Below are 16,544 nucleotides of genomic sequence, written 5' to 3' on the forward strand. Positions count from 1 at the left end.
ACCTGCATGGCTCCCGCCTTGCTTCCTTCAGGTCTTCAGGCAGATGCCACTTCCTGAGAGTGGCCATCTCTGACCGCCTCAGCTGAAAGAGCATGACTGCTAGCGACCACGGTCACTTGTCCCCTTCCCTGCCTTGCTCTCCACTGCACTTGTCACCATCTGACACACCTGACCATTTCCTTATTCATCTGGTTTCTTGTCTGTCCAGCCCTTCCAGAATGTCAGCTCCATGAGGCTGTGGTGGGGGCTAAGGGGTGGTTTTCTGCACTGCTGGGGTCGCCGAATACAGCTGGGGCTGGCCTCCCCCTACCGGCCAGGAAGGGGAAGAAGGGGAGCGGCTTGCATTCCACCCCCCGGTGCCACAAAGACACCGGCCACCTTCCTCCAGGTCAGAATTCATCCCAGAGTCCAATGACACTGGGAAAGCAAGCTGTGCAGCCCTCAGGGGGGCCCTCTCAGAGCAGGCAGACTTGGGCCCTGCCCTGCAGGAGGCAGTGGTCTCAGGACAGGACTGACTCTTCCCGACGAGCCGTGTGTGGGATGACTGATCTCAAGGACAGCGATGCACCCAGGACAGAGAGGCTGGAGGCCTGGGTATTGCCAGCTCCCACTCCTGCACCCTCATCTGTGGTATTACATTTGGGCTCCAGGCGGACCAGGAGACCAGGATATGATTGGAGAGATGGAATGGCTTTACCCATTGGCTTTAACCATTTTCCAGTAAGGATGAGCCAACCTGGTACCCCCGACCCTGAGCCTCTCTGGGGCCCTCCAGCATCAGTGGAGACCCAGGCTCTGCCCTGACCCCAAGTTATCCCATTTGTGTTTCCATCGTCTTCCTTCCTCCCTACCTGGGGCGTCATCTCTGAAGGGAGGGCCCTTGGGGACTGCCACATGGACCTTACCTTAGAAGAGATTTTACAGCCAAAGAGAAGGTGAGAGGAAGGCAGGCCTGGGGTCTTTTTTTCATAGGACACCTGGAGACCTGGGGGTCCCAGAGGAGGCCCAATAGTCACGGAAGGGAATCTCCACTCAGGTGGCCAGGACAGAACACCATAGACTGGGTGGCGTGAACACCGGCTATTTATTCCCAGAGTTCCAGAAGCTGGAAGTCCAAGGTCAAGGTGCTGGCCTGTTGGGTTCCTGGTGAGGCCTTTCTTCCCGGCCTGCGGACGGCTGCCTTCTCGCTGGGTCCTCACATGGACTTCCCTCAGTATGTGCACAGAGGGAGACAGGGAGAATCTCCCCTTTCCTCTTCTTGTAAGGGCACCTGTCCTGTGAGATTGGGACCCTGCCTTTCCAACGTCATTTACCTTCAATCACCTCCTAAAAGCCCTGTCTCCAAATATAGTCCCATGGGGCCAGGGGTAAGAGATTAACATAAGAATCTGGAGGGGACACAAGTCAGTCTTTAGCAAAGGTCTCTGGGGCTATTGGCCCAAAGAGAGGGAAAGGGCGTGTGAAGTCATCCAGAGAGATAAATGTTTCCTGCTTCAAAAGCTCTGAATGTAAAAAAAAAAAAAAAAAAAAAAAAGCTCTGAAGGTAAAAATACCTCTGATACTAAATACTAATACTACTAATACTGATAATAACACTAATAGTTAACACAGTGCCTCTTAAAACACCAGGCACTCATTTCACAATAACCCTGTGGGCTGGTATTCTCACCTTCATTTTGCCAATGGGGAAACTGAGGCACAGGTAGTTTAAGCAACTTACAAGGTCGCACAGCTGGCCAGGCTGGGATTTGAACTCTATCCTTCTGTCTGCCCCCCTCCCCCCACCAAGCAGCACTCTCAATTGCTGTTCTAATGTAGCAGAATTTTCTCTATTTGTTGGGTGGGAACCAGTGAGATGTGGTTCATGGCAGGTGCGACTAAGAACTGCACCAGGGTGTAGAGGGGAAGTAGGTGAGGACTGGGGTATTCAGGGAGAGCTTCTTGAAGGACGTAGAACTGAGTTGGCCCTTGAAGGGAAGCAGGGTTATTTTATTTGGGGGAGAGGTGAGTGATAGGACAGCGTGCACCCCAGGCAGGGGGGAAGGCTTGAGCAAAGCAGCAGAAGCTGGATTGAGGAGGGGGTGGGTATGCATCACACGGAGGGGTGGATGGACAGTGCCTTACAGCTGACCTTGATGCTTCTTCGGGCATCTGCAGCCCCAGCCAAGGCTGGTTAGAGTCCTGGAGTGGCCCCAAGTCAGGTGCAGCGAGCCCATCTGTCTCAGGGTAACGTAAGGAGCGGGGCTGCTGCTGGGAATGTTTGTGGGACCTGGGCGAGGGTGAGACAGCTCTGGCTTCCCATGGCCCTGCCTGGGTTTGACCCGAGCCATTCCCTTGGGAGAATGTCTTAGGCCAGGAGGGCTGGTTCTGCCCTGGGTGCCTGGCGGGGGGCAGAGGAAGGACTTGCCTCTGACTCTGTGTCCTCCCTGCTGTGTGACATTAGACGAGTAATTTAACCTCTCTGAGTCTCTGAGAAGACAGGGAGGTCACTGCCCATCTCAGTGGGCTGTCGTGAGGATTGGAGATGAAGGGAACGAAGAGGCTGGCACGTAGCAGGTACTCAGAAATGGCTGTCATAGGTGATGTAAAGGGAGAGTGAGGGGGGGTAATATAACAGCCTCTTCTGTGTGCTTCAGATCCCTGAGGAGGGAGGACTCCCCACTGAGGGCAGAATTGTCATGGGGGATCAAGGAGGAGGAGACCCCGGAACTGGACCCTGAGAGTTGGCCAAGAGGAGAGGAAGGGGAAGTCCAGAGAAGCAGGGGGCCTGAGAACAGAGGACAAGTAGGATCTGGATGAAATTCTGGCTTTTGGTTGTATCACCATCATTATCAACATTTTTTTGAATATTGTGCAGGTGACTTTGTTTTTGGCTCTGAGGGACAATATTCAGTATTTCTACTATTTAATGAATGAGTGTTCCAGAAGGTGCTTGGCATTTTTCATTCACCAAAAATGTACCATGCATTTAACTATATGCCAGGCCCTGCTCTGGATGCTGAAAATACAGCAGGGAACCAGACAGACAAAAACTACTGACCTTAGCAAGCTGACATTACAGTGAGTGAGGAAGACACAAACATGATGAATTCTTGAGGGTTGGGAGCCTGGCATATGGGAATACGTGCTATGAAGAATTATAAAGCAAGGAGGGGAGACTGGAGAGTGCTGGGGGTAGGAAAAGAGTGCCAAGTGAAACGCGGGGAGGTTAGGACATTCGAGCAGACATAGAAATTCAGGGCAGGGAGGCACTTCTATCAAGTGCAAAGGCCCTGGGGTTAAAGCAGCAAGGAGATCAGTGGAGCTGGAGGAGATACAAGTGCCCCTGGAAAGCTATTAGACATTTTCTTGGAGGAAATGAGGAGTCACAAGAGGATTCCAAGTAGAGTAGTGGTGGGATCTGACTTAGGTATTACCTGTGTCCCTCTTGTTGTTGCGGCAGGGAACAGACTGGAGTTGGGGCCGGCTGAGGGACACAAGGTTGGAGGCAGGAAGGTCTCTGAGGAGAGTGATGGGGCTGGGACCAGGTGGTTGAGAGCAGGGCCCAGGATCTGCTGATGGGTTGGGTGGTGTGTGTCGGGGAACGTGCTCCTGTGATCGATAGTGACTCGTGCATGCTGCAGAAATCCACATGCCGCCTTTGTCCACAGCTGGCCCACCCTCTCTGGGCCCCAGCTCTTAATTTCTCTGTCCCTTCTTCAAGCCAGGGGTGGAGAGAACACGCCCCAGGCCCCTGCCTTCCAGGAGCATTTTAGAGGCAGCTGGCAGGAAGCCTGGGGCCCAGAGGAGGCACGCTTTTCACCCTGGGACTCCTTTCTCCAAAAGGTCAAGGCCAATGTGCAAACTTCACACTTCCATAAATGGTCTGCATTTTTCAATAATCGCCTTTTACCATTTGAGTGTCACATGAGACTGAAATATTGTTTTTCCATCCAATGAGTTGGAAAACTGAGATCCCATCAGGAAGTGGTGGGGCTGGAGCAGAGCCCATGCCCCCCTCTACCAGAACAGCACCGGGTGCCCTGCCTGCCCGCTGTAGGACAGCCGCCCCCACTACAACAGCGGTGACAAATCAATAACGAGAGCTGACAAGCTCTTTCAGTCACGACCCAGCCTCTGGGCCCTCTCTGCAATAACGTCGGGGTGAAGTGGCGCCTGCCGTGTAGGGGTCCTGGCAGGATGTGATGAGTTAAGACACTTGGACAGTCCTTGGCACCAAGTCTGTGCTCCATAAATGCCAGTTGTTATTCTCAACGATAAAGGGTTCGCAGGGTCGCAACTGCTTTATAAGCACCGGGGAGAAAAGTCCGGACGGCACCGTGCCCATTTGATGGGTTCTGGTCAGAGCGTGTCAGGCTTGTTCTTGGGGATGGCAGATTCTGGCTGTACCAGCTTCCTGACTCTGAGAGAATCTGTGTTTTCAGTGAGGGCGGCTCCTGACCACCATTCAGGAGGGACCTGGCATTGGACCAGAGTGAAGCCTCCCCCTGGCGCCCAGGGTAGGGGGATGAGGCCGGTTTGCAGAAGGCAGGCACAGGGCTGGAGGTGAGTCTGGCAGGTGGTGCTGGGGGTCCACACCCCCCCTCCCACATCCTCTCCCTGATGCTCCCTGCCTATCTTCCTGAGCCTGCCCCTGTGCGGGTCCAGCCTGGCCCCTCACCATTTCCTCTGGTCCTTGCATTGGGTCTTAGCATCCTCATTTCACAGCGAGGCCTGTCACAGTCATGTGAATCACCTAAGGTCACACAGCAGTTTGGTGACTGAGTGGGGACCCCCAAGGCGAGAGCGACATGTGCTACCCCAGCTGCAACCCCAGAGACCCGTGACTTGCCCACACTGAGGAAGGGGCCCCAGCAAGTCCCATCCGGGTCTGGACAGAGTGGAGATTGGTCTCTGCCCTCGTGCATTCCCAGATTGTCTGACACCCCAGGGCTTAGCTGCACGGTCCCCTTTGTGTCAGTGTACTCTCCCTCCGAGCTCCCAGCTTCCTCAACGCAGGCCAGAGGGTTATAAAAACTGCAGTTTAGGTACAAAGCAAAATTTAAAAGGCATAAAAGAACAACAGTGACAAATCTCCTTCCCATCACATCTCCCAGCCACCCAGTTCCCTGAAGGCAGCCTCTTCTACCGGCTTTCCAGAGTGTTCGTGTTTGTATATCTCCCCCACACACACACAAATGGAAGCATCTGAAGTCTTCCTGTTCTGCACCCTGCTCCTTTTGTCTCAGCGTCATGGCTTGGGGAGGGCTCCAGTCAGGACCAGAGTGTTCTGTTCCCCAGCTGCACCAGAATTTACTTAAACAGTCCCCTGGACAGGCAGCCAGGATGTTTCCCTCCTTTGGCTTTTTACAAGCCGCAAATGGAATTAGGCAGCATCAGTTGGCCCCACTGGCTGGAAGGTGAATTCCCAGGAGAGGCACTGCAGGATGAGGGAGGTGAGCCTCTGTGGTGGGGAGAGAAGACACACCCCCGCCCCTCCCATCAAGGCTTGTCAAGTCACTTCCCCCCTGCCTGGGGTGGGTTTGACCCCCACTCTCATGAGGGTCTGTCCCTACCCTCCACCCACTCCTGCCCCTACAGCCAGCCTGCAGACAGCTTGCATTATTTGGATCCAAAGAGCACAGTTCAGTATGATTTAAGGGCTCTGTGCAGGAGTTTGTGGGAAAGTTTGTCTGAGGTTTTGCAAAGTGGAAAGGGATATATTTAGGGCCCGGGAGGGCAAGGAGAAGGCAGAAATGGGTTATTACTGTGAAAATGGTACTAGCCCCTGGACAGATGGGGGACCGAGACCAGAGAAGGGAGGGATATCCTTGACCAAGGATCCTCATGATCTGCTCCCTGAGCCCAAAGATGAGCGACTGGAAGGGCTGAGCATCCCCCAGGGTCCCCAGGTTAGGCTGAAGTTTGCTGAGGCCAGCCCTCCCCCAGTATCCTCATGGGATAGGATGCGTCGTCCCTGAGCAGTGCAGAGACAGGGAGGCAGCCCCTGTTGTCCTCTGCCTCGAGGCTGGCAGGTACTCATGGGGTCATTTCCAGCCTGGCCTCACTGCCCCTTTGATGACCAGGTCCCTGCCCCTCGGGGTCCTGTCTCCTGACTACTGAGCCATTCTTGCTGGGGTAGGGGGAGGGGTTGGCAGCAAGGCCTGGGTGGGGGATGGGAGAAGGCAGCATCCCCAGCCCTGGGGCAGCCCATGGCCTAGATTGGACCGCCGTGATGCCTACGACAGATCCAGGCCACATAGAGCCGCTCTAGTGCTCACACAGATCACAGTGGTCTGACCTGTAGGCCAGGAAGCCACACGTTTGGGGCTCTTTAAGGAGACACGTAAGTGGCTAACAGAGGCTCTGAAGGTTGGGCACCAGGGCAGCCAAAAGGACTTACAGGGGCCAGGGCCGGCCAGAGATGGGAGGCGGGCCCTGCAGCAGGCTTCCCAGGGAACGTGGGTCCAGGCTCCAGGTGGGGCATCTGGGAAAGTTCTAGGGGCTGAGGTTGGGGACTCTGTTGGGTGGGAAAGCTGAGGAGGGTATTTTGGGTCCAGTGCAAGGGTTCAGCCAGATCAGGGTGAGGGACAGTGGGAAGAGGAGCAGATTTACAAGGCAGCTGGGGCTCCCCCACTGGGGCTCTGTGGGGTGCCAGGCCCTGGGGAGGGAGTGTAGGTCATGCACAATGATTAGGCTGCTTGCTGGCTTTGAGGAGCCGCATGTGTCTCTGACAGACTGCAAGCTCGTATGCAGCAAATACGTGATCTCATTCCTTTAATTTAGCTGAGTCCTGGAGCCCAGGACAGTTGTGGCTGGGGTGGCTGCCACACCGGAGCTGGGGAATGGATCAGGGGGAGAAGGGAGGGAGAAGATGTGGGGTGAAAGGCTCATGAAGGAGGGGTGGGGATGCGCACAAGGAGTGCTAAGAACTTACTCTTGGGATTACCCGGGTGGGAAGTCCCCAACCCAGTGCAAGGCTTAGGCCTGTGGTGCCCTCATCCCCATAGCACATGGGGGCCGCAGGCCTGGAATGGGGAACGTGGGGCCCTTCCCCACTCTCCAGGGATCTCTCTTCTACCCTCCCAGCTCATGAGCAGCCCCGCCTGCTGACCACCAGCGCACACCTGCCTGTCCCTACCCCCCCACGGCTACACCATGTCTGGCTCCTACGACGAGGCCTCACTAGCTCCAGAGGAGACCACTGACAGCTTCTGGGAGGTGAGACAGCTCCTGTGGCGGTCCAGGCTCCCCTCACCTCCCCTCACAACCTCAGGCCTTGCTCCCTAGCCCCTCGGGTCCCTCCAAAAGCCTTGGTGTTCCATGAGATGGGGTAAGATGACTGCCCTACGGCTGCCCCTGGAGAGATCCTGCAGAGTTTCTAGATCTGGGTGAGACTCCTCCTGTCCTGGGCACCTCAGACCCGGGCTTTACTCTTTCCACAGGGGCTCCCCGCCTCCGCCCCTGTGGCATGAATTCCAGAAGCCCCACAGCAACAAAGAGGTGGCGACAAGCTTAGAAGCCAGCATTTCAGGAGCCTCCCAAACTCTTTGAGACCAAGAAATACAATTTTTTCGATTGGCTTCCAGAACCCAAAGCGAAAACTGCCAAACCTATATTAATAAGTGTTTAATGAGGTGTCTACAAAACATAATATTATGTCAAGAAGCTGCAGCTCAGCTCAACACTTACATGACTCTATAAATATGATACATTTAACTCACAAGAACAAAATGAATAATTCATTCTAGTCTGGGTCCAAATTATAAAAATCTTGCGCTTTGTGGCAGCGAGGAAGTTCTGTGTCAAGTGGGGTGAGGGAGTGTATAGACCGTCGGGTGTGATGCAGGGCGCTGGAGCCCCCAAAATTGAGAGTCGAGGGAGCCCCCGCGCTTCGGCAGGGCGGCGAGGCGGGGAAGGGCGGGGGAAGATGGACGCGGCGGGCGCCCCCTGCAGGACGCGGCGTCCTGGGTGGCTTGGGGGAGGCGGGGAGCCCGCGGGAGTCGTGCTCGCTCCTTGGCCGCCAGGTGGGGAACTACAAGCGGACGGTGAAGCGCATCGATGACGGCCACCGCCTGTGTAACGACCTGATGAACTGCGTGCAGGAGCGCGCCAAGATCGAGAAGGCGTACGCGCAGCAGCTCACCGACTGGGCCAAGCGCTGGCGCCAGCTCATCGAGAAAGGTGCCCCCATGCCCACCCCGCGCGCATCGCCCCGGCCCTCTCCGGCTGCCCCCAGTCTGGGGCCCGCATGCGCCCGCACCCTTCCAGCCACGGGGCCTTTGAAGGCACCGTCCCCACCCCCGCGGCCTGACCCTCCTCCCACACCCAGTCAGGTCTCCCTGTCCCTGTTCAACTCGACTTTGTACAATTTTAGGTTGGATTAAAAAGACAAAACAAACCCAGACAAACCTTTTATTTCCAAATAATTTTAATTTAGAGAAAAGTTGCAAGAATCCTGGCGAGAGCTACACAATCTTCGACCAGATTCACCAGGGAACGTGTTTTTCCAGTCCCTCTTTCTTCGATGCCAGTGTTTTTCTGAACCATTTAAATGGGAGACCTGCCACTTTACCCTAAATCCTTTGCGTAGCTCCCAAGAATAAGAACATCTGTTTACATAACCATAGTAAAGCGATCAAACTGGGGGCACTTAATATAGTCCATATGCAAACTTTATTATAGTAATTGTGCTGGTCCAGAAGGCAATCCAGAATCCAGACCTTTTAGTGGTCTTGGCTCTCAATTCTTTGATCTGGAACACTTTCAGTTTGGGGTTTCTGTGTAATTGTTAAACTTTTTTTTCTTCCACGAGACCTGAACTCCCAGGGCAGGGGCTGAGCCTGGTACTCCCCCGCATAGTGCCTGGCACAGAGCTGATCCCCAGTATACAGACCAACAAATGACTGTGGAATGTCTGGTCCCAGTGGCCTCCTGGCATCTGTCACCAGCTGCTTCCTCAGTTTTATGCTCAGTCAACATTCCTGAAGCTCTTACTGTGTGCTTGGTGCTGTACTGGGCTTGTGAGGACTTGCAGGTTCCAGGCTGCCCCTCATGGGGCTCACCAGCTGACAGGGGAGCAAGGGAGTGGTCACAGAGGCAGATGCTGTATGAAGAATTCAGTGAGGCTGCAGGCTGCGGGGTATGAGAGCAGAGCAGTCAGGGAAGGCTTCCTGGAGGAGGTATGTGGGCCCTGAAGGACAGATCAAACTGTAAAGAGAGCAGGGGAGGGCATTTCTGCGGACATGGCAAGTACAGGGAAAGCCTGGGAGAAAGGAAGCATGGGGGAGGCCCTGGGCAGTGGGTGATGAGGGCCTCGTCACCCCATGACCATTTGCTCAGGTCCACAGTATGGCAGCCTGGAGCGAGCCTGGGGGGCCATCATGACGGAGGCAGACAAGGTGAGCGAATTGCACCAGGAAGTGAAGAACAACCTGCTGAACGAGGACCTGGAGAAGGTCAAGAACTGGCAGAAGGACGCCTATCACAAGCAGATCATGGGCGGCTTCAAGGAAACCAAGGAGGCTGAAGACGGCTTCCGCAAGGCCCAGAAGCCCTGGGCCAAGAAGATGAAGGAGGTGCCCAGGGGATGGCTGCTGCCGATGGGGCAAGGGTGGGCAGCTGAGCTCGGCGGACTGGGGGCAGTCTGATCAGAGGGGGCAAGCCAACAGAGGGAGTGGGCAGGACATCTCCCACTGGGGTTGTGCCTGCGGGGGCGCAGCACTGCCTTGCTGGCCGAAATAGCCACATGGGGCAGGCACAGCAGGACCTGACAGGAGGGTGCCTGTGGAGGCAGCAGGCAGCGCCACGCAGGGAAACATCCACAGATTGGTGGGCACGGCTCCCAGATACCTGGAGCCGGGTCCTACATCCCTTCTGCCTCTTCTGAATCTGTGCTCCCAGCCCCCAGCAGGTGGGAGGGCTTGATGAGGGGCTGCGTCTGTTCCCGCGCCTAAGTGGGAGCTCTCCCTCCTGTTCTCTCCGCCCCACAGCTAGAGGCAGCCAAGAAGGCCTACCATCTGGCCTGCAAAGAGGAGAAGCTGGCCATGACGCGGGAGATGAATAGCAAGACGGAGCAGTCGGTCACGCCTGAACAGCAGAAGAAGCTGCAGGACAAAGTGGACAAGTGCAAGCAGGACGTACAGAAGGTGCCCCAGGGCCTGGCGGCTGAGAGCCCCTCGGAGTGGGTGGCAGCGGGGAGCTGCGGGCCTGGGTCTCACCCTTCCTTTGCTCCATTGCCCACAGACCCAGGAGAAGTATGAGAAGGTGCTGGATGATGTGGGCAAGACCACGCCCCAGTACATGGAGAGCATGGAGCAGGTGTTCGAGCAGTGCCAGCAGTTCGAGGAGAAGCGGCTCGTCTTCCTCAAGGAGGTGCTGCTGGACATCAAACGCCACCTCAATCTGGCCGAGAATAGCAGGTAGCTGGGCGTGCGGGTGTGGTGGGTGTGGGCACGGATGGCCGAGGGTGGAAGTATTGTGCAAGGCACCCTGGGCCCTGTGGTATCAGGACAGGAAGGGTAAGAACAACAGGGACCGAGAAGGAAAAGGTTCCAAAGACAGTGGCTGTCTGGGTACCAGCCGAGGCAGACTAGGCATGAGAGAAACAGTGAATGTTGCTCTGGAAGGATGGGGTAGTGGCTAAGGCAGGGATAGGGAAGGGGATTACTCCTGGACCAGCCCACCTGATCCCTAGCTGGGGGGCCTGCCAGCATCTTGGTCCTCTGAATGGGCTCCCGCTGGCCCTCGGCGAGGACAAGAAGGGGCCACGGTGCATCTTGCCCCCCACCCAATTCCCCATCTCCCCCGCACACAGCTATGTCCACGTGTACCGGGAGCTGGAGCAGGCCATCCGGGGGGCGGACGCCCAGGATGACCTCCGGTGGTTCCGCAGCACCAGCGGCCCCGGCATGCCCATGAACTGGCCCCAGTTTGAGGTGAGGAGGTGTGGGGATGGAGAAGGGAAGTTCGGAAAAACCTGGAAGGGACCTCAGGGGGCAGCTCACTGCTCCCCTGGTGCCCACTAGGAGTGGAACCCAGATCTTCCTCACACCGCCACCAAGAAAGAGAAGCAGCCCAAGAAGGCAGAGGGGGTGACGCTGACCAACGCCACTGGAGTGGTAGAGACCACATCCCAGGCTGGGGACCGTGGCAGGTGAGTGCAGGAAGCTCCTGCAGGGCTTCCTGGGACCAGAGGGGCCCACATACCCAGGGAGATGAGTTTTACCTCAGGAGACAAGACATGGTCTAAATCACAGCGACCTCGAGTACCTACTTGGTGCCAGGCACTGTTGTAAACGTTTTCCATATATTAACTCATCGAAGCCTCCCGACACTCTGAGCAGCGTGTAAAGCGCCCCATTTTGCAGATGGAGAAAATGAAACCCGGAGAGATTAAGACTTGCCCAAGGGCACAAGGCTAGTAAGTAAGCCTCAGAGCCAGGATGTGATGTCCAAGAGGTCATACTGCTTAACCACTAGGTGCCCTTCTCAGATGAGGGGTCAGATGTTCTCAGGGGTCCCTTTCAGCATCCCATCTCAAGGACTGGGTAATAATGCTAACTGTCCTGCCTCACATTTGTCCAGTGAGCTGTCAGTGAGGATCACTGGCTTAGAACCCCCTCTTACAGGACCCATCCCTGCACCAGCCTCGGTGGGTTTTGGGGCCAGATGTCTGACTGGCAGGAGGGGGTTAGCGTGAGGGGCAAGGGGAGTGGCAGTTCACGCTGGGTCCTCTCCTTGCCTCTCAGCGTTAGCAGCTACGACAGGGGCCAGCCTTATGCCACCGAGTGGTCAGACGACGAGAGCGGGAACCCGTTCGGGGGCAGTGAGGCCAATGGGGGCTCCAACCCCTTCGAGGACGACGCCAAGGGGGTGCGTGTGCGGGCACTCTATGACTACGACGGACAGGAGCAGGATGAGCTCAGCTTCAAGGCCGGTATGGTGGGCGGGAAAGGGCGGGGCCTAAGGTCAGGGGATGCCTTGGTTTGCCGGGAAAGCGGCGGGGGCGGGGCCTGGTGCGTGGGCGGGGCCAAACCTGGAGTGGGACGCGGGAATGGGGTGGGGAGCGGGGTCTGAGGTCAGGGGCTGCTTGCAGAAGGGATAAGACCGGAAAAAGGAAGCCAGGGGCTGGGCCTGGGCTTGGGGGGTTTGGCCCGGGGCAGCACGTGGGTGTCGGGGTGTGGCTGGGGCTGGTCTCCAGGGCAGGCGTTGGGGCAGTCTTGGGAGGGCCTTGGGATCAGGCCCAGAATATTAGTATCGGAGAGCTGACTAGCATTGTGGGGGAGTGGGTAGCCCTCCCTGAGCCCCCGTCGACACGCTCCTTTGTGTCCCCTTCCTAGGAGACGAGCTCACCAAGCTGGGAGAGGAGGACGAGCAGGGATGGTGCCGCGGGCGGCTGGACAGTGGGCAGCTGGGTCTCTATCCCGCCAACTACGTGGAGGCCATCTAGCTGCCCTGCTCCCCTCCATGCCACCCTTCACTCCTCGTCCACTGCCTCCTCTCCCTACTCTCTCTCGTCCCTCTTCCCTCGCCATAGAGTTCCAGACATATTTTCCGATCAAGCTTTTATTTTTTTAAAAGTCAAAACAGAACAAAACAAAAAATACAGAGACAGAAGCATTTGCAGGGTCGCCTGGAGGCCAGGGTGGTGGGACTCAGGGTGATGGCCCCAGGGTAGGTGAGGGTCTTAGTATTTAGCCCAAAAGAGACGTTACAACATCTGCTCTTCAGATCCCACCAAAGAGTTTCCCGAACCCTGAGGGTCGTCTCCTGGACCCTTCTCTCCTGCCTCACTCCCCACAGACTACGCTTCCCACTCCTTCCCCCAAAACCCAGGCTGCCAGCCTCTGTCCCCCTCCTCTTCTCTGGGCCTGGTTTTCTGACCTCTTTCTTGTGCCCCACCATGCTCCCCTCCCTCCACCACCCTGCTGTCAAAGCCTCCCCTCTGACCCCAGAGAAGGTGGGGGGCCTCCTAGTTTTAGTCTTCCGTTTTGCCCTGAGGAGTACCCTTCTTCTCCTGCCCTCACTCCTAAGGACTGGTGGGGCTGGAGGAACAATGGTCTCTCTCTTTTCCCATAGACTTTTCCCGGGATCCCTAGACTCTCCCAGACATGACAAGGAGAGAGCTGGAGTTGCTGACAGTGTCACCGGTGTGTAGGAGGGTGAGTGAAGGGGGCAGGCCCTCAGTCCTCCCAACGCCAGCTCAGCTGAGGGACCTAGACCCTGCTGGGGCCCTTCTTTCCAGCCGTTAGCAATTTGGGGCCAGGCTCTTAGAGACATACCCTGCGGTCACTTGCAGAAACCCTGCCCCCCTCTCCTAAGTCCTCAGGCAGGGGGAGAGGCCTCAAAGCCCAGGGCAAAGCCAGCAACAGTAGCAGCCTCCTCCTATCTCCTGGGGAGGAGGGCATCTTGCCTGCCTGCCTTCCCTCCATGGGCATCTAAAACCACAGACTCACCAGGTTCAGCCAGCCTCCAGGAGACAGCCTTGTGGCTTCCCATCGCTCTTTCCCCTTCTCTGGCCTTCCCGAGAAGACAGGGCAAGACCCAAAGGAGTCTCCAACCTGGGACCATCAGAAACCCTGTAGAGCCCCTGGGAAAGACTTGGCTTTGACAGGAGGGAGGCACCGAGGCTCTGCGGAGCAGGACAGTCCCATGTCTTTCCTCCTTGTCCCTTTCTCCCCACCCAGCTCTTGCCCCTGGAGCAGCTTTCCCCCTGGCTGACAGCCCCGCTGTATCTCTTGGCCCGGGTCTCAGTTAAAGGATTTTTCGGGGGAGGGTCAGGAGTGGGGAGGGGGCCAAGAGCCTGCCCAGAGCCAGGGCGTTTCCTGGGGTGGGAGAAGGAAAGCACTGCTGGGTTACTGAGTCGTAGTACCTCGTTCCAACTTCCACACGTGTGAGCCCCAGGAGGTTTGGGCAGAAGACCAGGGCAGGACAAAAGCTCAAGGGGGGGAGGGGAGGGTTAGCTGGAAAGAGGAGTCTTTCAGGAACCTCTGGGGTGAGGCCCTCAGACTTCTTGAGCTCAAAGAGAGCTTCTGGGCCTCAGGACTGCAGATACCCTACGTAACCCCTTCCTCAGCACCTGGCCCCCGGACCTCCAGGTAAAGACAGTGTGATACCCCAGCCCTTCTGGCCCCCCTCAGTCCTCTTTTGCTCCCTGCTTCTTCCCCCAGCGCTCCACTGATGGTCTCTAGGCCCTGACCTCATTCATGTGTGCACAGAGGATCCTGGCAGACTCTGGCAGGGGTTGGGGAGTGCCTGAGCTGGCCAGGCCTCAGTCAGGGGGCCAGGGGAGTTTGAGGGTGAGGACGATGGCACCCCCAGGGACAGGCAGACTGTGACCCCCACCCCAGCCCCCCATGTCCTGTCACTGCTCTCTGAGCATCTGCTGCCGCCTGAGATCTGCCCTAGGCCTCTCAGAGCCCAAAGCAAGATTTCAGAAGCTCTCTGCCCTCCCAAATCTAGATCAAAAGCCTCTGCAGCTTCTCTTCCAGATGGGAGTTGAGGTTGGGGGCCTTTGACCTTCACCATGTATGTACCCTTGGAAGGCAGGAAGCTGTACAGCCACGCCTTGGGGCCTGGGTTCCTTCTCTCCATGCCAATGGCTTTCTAGCACCTGGGGAGGGTCTGTGGTCCTATTTGGACCCCAGGCCTGCCCCCTCAGTGCTCCAGCTGCCCATTCCGGGGCAGGGACTTGAAATCCCATTCTGTCTGAGCAACCACCTCCATGGCCCGGTTTGGGACCACTGTCTCTCGGTCCCCAGGCTCCTCAGGACCCCGGAGTGGGATGGTCTCCCACCCAGCAGTTCCCCCCACCCCCAAGCTCTAGGGGCTCAGCCCCACCTGTCAGTGCTGGTGTCCGGGTACTCACCACCACATGGGAGGGCCACGCCCCTCTCTTTGCCCGCCACCTCTTGTAGCCCCCTCCCTGCACCCTCAATGCTGTGCGGGCCTGCTCTGTGGGGCTTGGCGACTCGTGTGTTCGGTTCCCAGTTAACCACCATTCTGCGGCCTGGCTCTGCCAGGGGCCGGGGCTGCCCTGCCGCCCGCCACCTGCTGCCCTAGGCTCCCTGACTCCATTAGTCCGACACTTGTGACCCTCCAAGAAGTGCTGTGGTCTCAGCAATGCACATGTTTTGTACATGATCGTGTAATTTAAAGGTCTATAAATACAAATATATCTCTCTCAGTTGTGATTGTATGACTGTGGATAAAATCCAGAACTGTGTCAACCTGGCTGGATGTGGTCCTCTTGAGTCTTGTGTGTCTTCCGAACTCTCTAGAGCTATCTGTGGTGGGGAGGTCTGTCAGGGAGGTGGCGCCCAGCATGCTGAGCGCTGACCGGCTGACTGCCAATGAGCTGAAGGACCGAGGGCTGGGCCTTTAACCTTTCAGCACCCTGAGCCCTGTCTGTGCAGGGTGGGTGACGGATGGTCTCTGGAGACTCCTGAGGTCGTGGCCCCAGGGTTCTGTGTGCCTGAGGGATGAACACTGACCAAGAGCACTAGGGCCTTTCGGGGTCCCAAACTCACAGTTCAAGGGTGAACCCCCCAAATAGGTTTTTTCTTTTTAAAAAAGATTTTATTTATTTATTTATTTATTTGAGAGACAGTAGTGGGGGAGGGAGAGGGAGCAAATGGAGAGGGAGGGGGAGAAGCAGACTCCCCGCTGAGTGCAGAGCCCCACAAGGGTCTCGATCCCGACCCTGAGAGTCAGGTTGCCTTATTTGTGCAGGGACCCTGACGGCCTGTCGGGGAATATCTGGGCCAATGGGGTTCTGATGGGCAGGTGTGCAGGGGAAGAGGAGGGATTGGGAGTTTGCTGTCGGCACACGAGGTGTCCGTGGACGGGTGTGCACCGGCCAAGGAGTTGTGTGCCTCGTGGCAAAGCTACAACAGCAAGGAGGGTGCCTCACCCCACCACCCCAGACGCCCCTTTCTGGAGGAGCTCCAGCTCCCCACTCCTAGCCATGAGTCCCCTTTCCTCTCCTCCTTCCCAGCCCCAGCCTGAGACCCCAGGCTGCTCCAGGCCCAGGTCCAGCTAGGGGCACGCCAGCAGGTGGCTCCAGGGACTCTGCTTGGGGGCAGGGCAGGAAGGCTGGAGACAAAACCAGTTCAGCAGAGCTGAGCTGAGTGCTGGCCAGAGTCCCAGTGGGCCCCCTCCCTGGGAGGAGGCAGACAGCCGGGGGCCCAGAGAGGCACAGGCCTGGGGCAGGGCCCCCTAGTCCTGTCCCAGTCCCAACTGACAGATGCCAAGCTGTTGTTTGCTCACTGCCAGGAGTAAACTTTCTTCTGGAGACAATAAAATTGCTGGGGGCAGAAGGCAGCAATATGGGGCAGCATTTAACCCTCAGTGGCCTGGGCAGCACTGGCTGGCTCCCAGTCCCGTCTCTTGGGAGCCTGGCATCAGAAGTGGAGGGTTATGGGAGCAAAAAGTGCTGACCAATCACAGAGCAAGAGGCATGGAGGGGCAGAGAGAGCACTGTCCTGTGGGTTCAGTGTTTGGTTCTGTCGCCGATCGACTGTGTGACTCTGAGTAAATCACTTCACGGCTCTGAGCCTGTTTCA

At 57.0% G+C, this 16,544-nt stretch overlaps 1 protein-coding gene across 4 annotated transcripts in view; it reads left to right on the forward strand.

Annotated features, from left to right (window-relative positions):
• Positions 1–15,213, forward strand: part of PACSIN1 (protein kinase C and casein kinase substrate in neurons 1) — a 54,367-nt gene extending 39,154 nt beyond the window's left edge. For 3 of the 4 annotated variants that reach the window (XM_004770656.2, XM_004770657.3, XM_004770655.3), the window contains exons 2-10: positions 7,069–7,200; positions 8,007–8,163; positions 9,322–9,557; positions 9,972–10,127; positions 10,225–10,400; positions 10,796–10,916; positions 11,007–11,134; positions 11,730–11,917; positions 12,321–15,213. In XM_004770656.2, the coding sequence (XP_004770713.1) occupies positions 7,138–7,200; positions 8,007–8,163; positions 9,322–9,557; positions 9,972–10,127; positions 10,225–10,400; positions 10,796–10,916; positions 11,007–11,134; positions 11,730–11,917; positions 12,321–12,430 (1,335 nt within the window). In that variant the 5' untranslated portion in view covers positions 7,069–7,137 and the 3' untranslated portion in view covers positions 12,431–15,213. Of the gene's footprint in view, positions 1–4,424; positions 4,546–7,068; positions 7,201–8,006; positions 8,164–9,321; positions 9,558–9,971; positions 10,128–10,224; positions 10,401–10,795; positions 10,917–11,006; positions 11,135–11,729; positions 11,918–12,320 lie in introns of those variants that run through there. The other variant, XM_004770654.3, reaches the window with a different exon arrangement.
• The last annotated feature ends 1,331 nt before the right edge of the window (positions 15,214–16,544 follow it).

This window comes from Mustela putorius, unplaced genomic scaffold (assembly GCF_011764305.1).
Source record: "Mustela putorius furo isolate JIRA1106 unplaced genomic scaffold, ASM1176430v1.1 tig00000135_pilon_pilon_pilon, whole genome shotgun sequence".
In the NCBI taxonomy this organism is placed as follows: domain Eukaryota; kingdom Metazoa; phylum Chordata; class Mammalia; order Carnivora; family Mustelidae; genus Mustela; species Mustela putorius.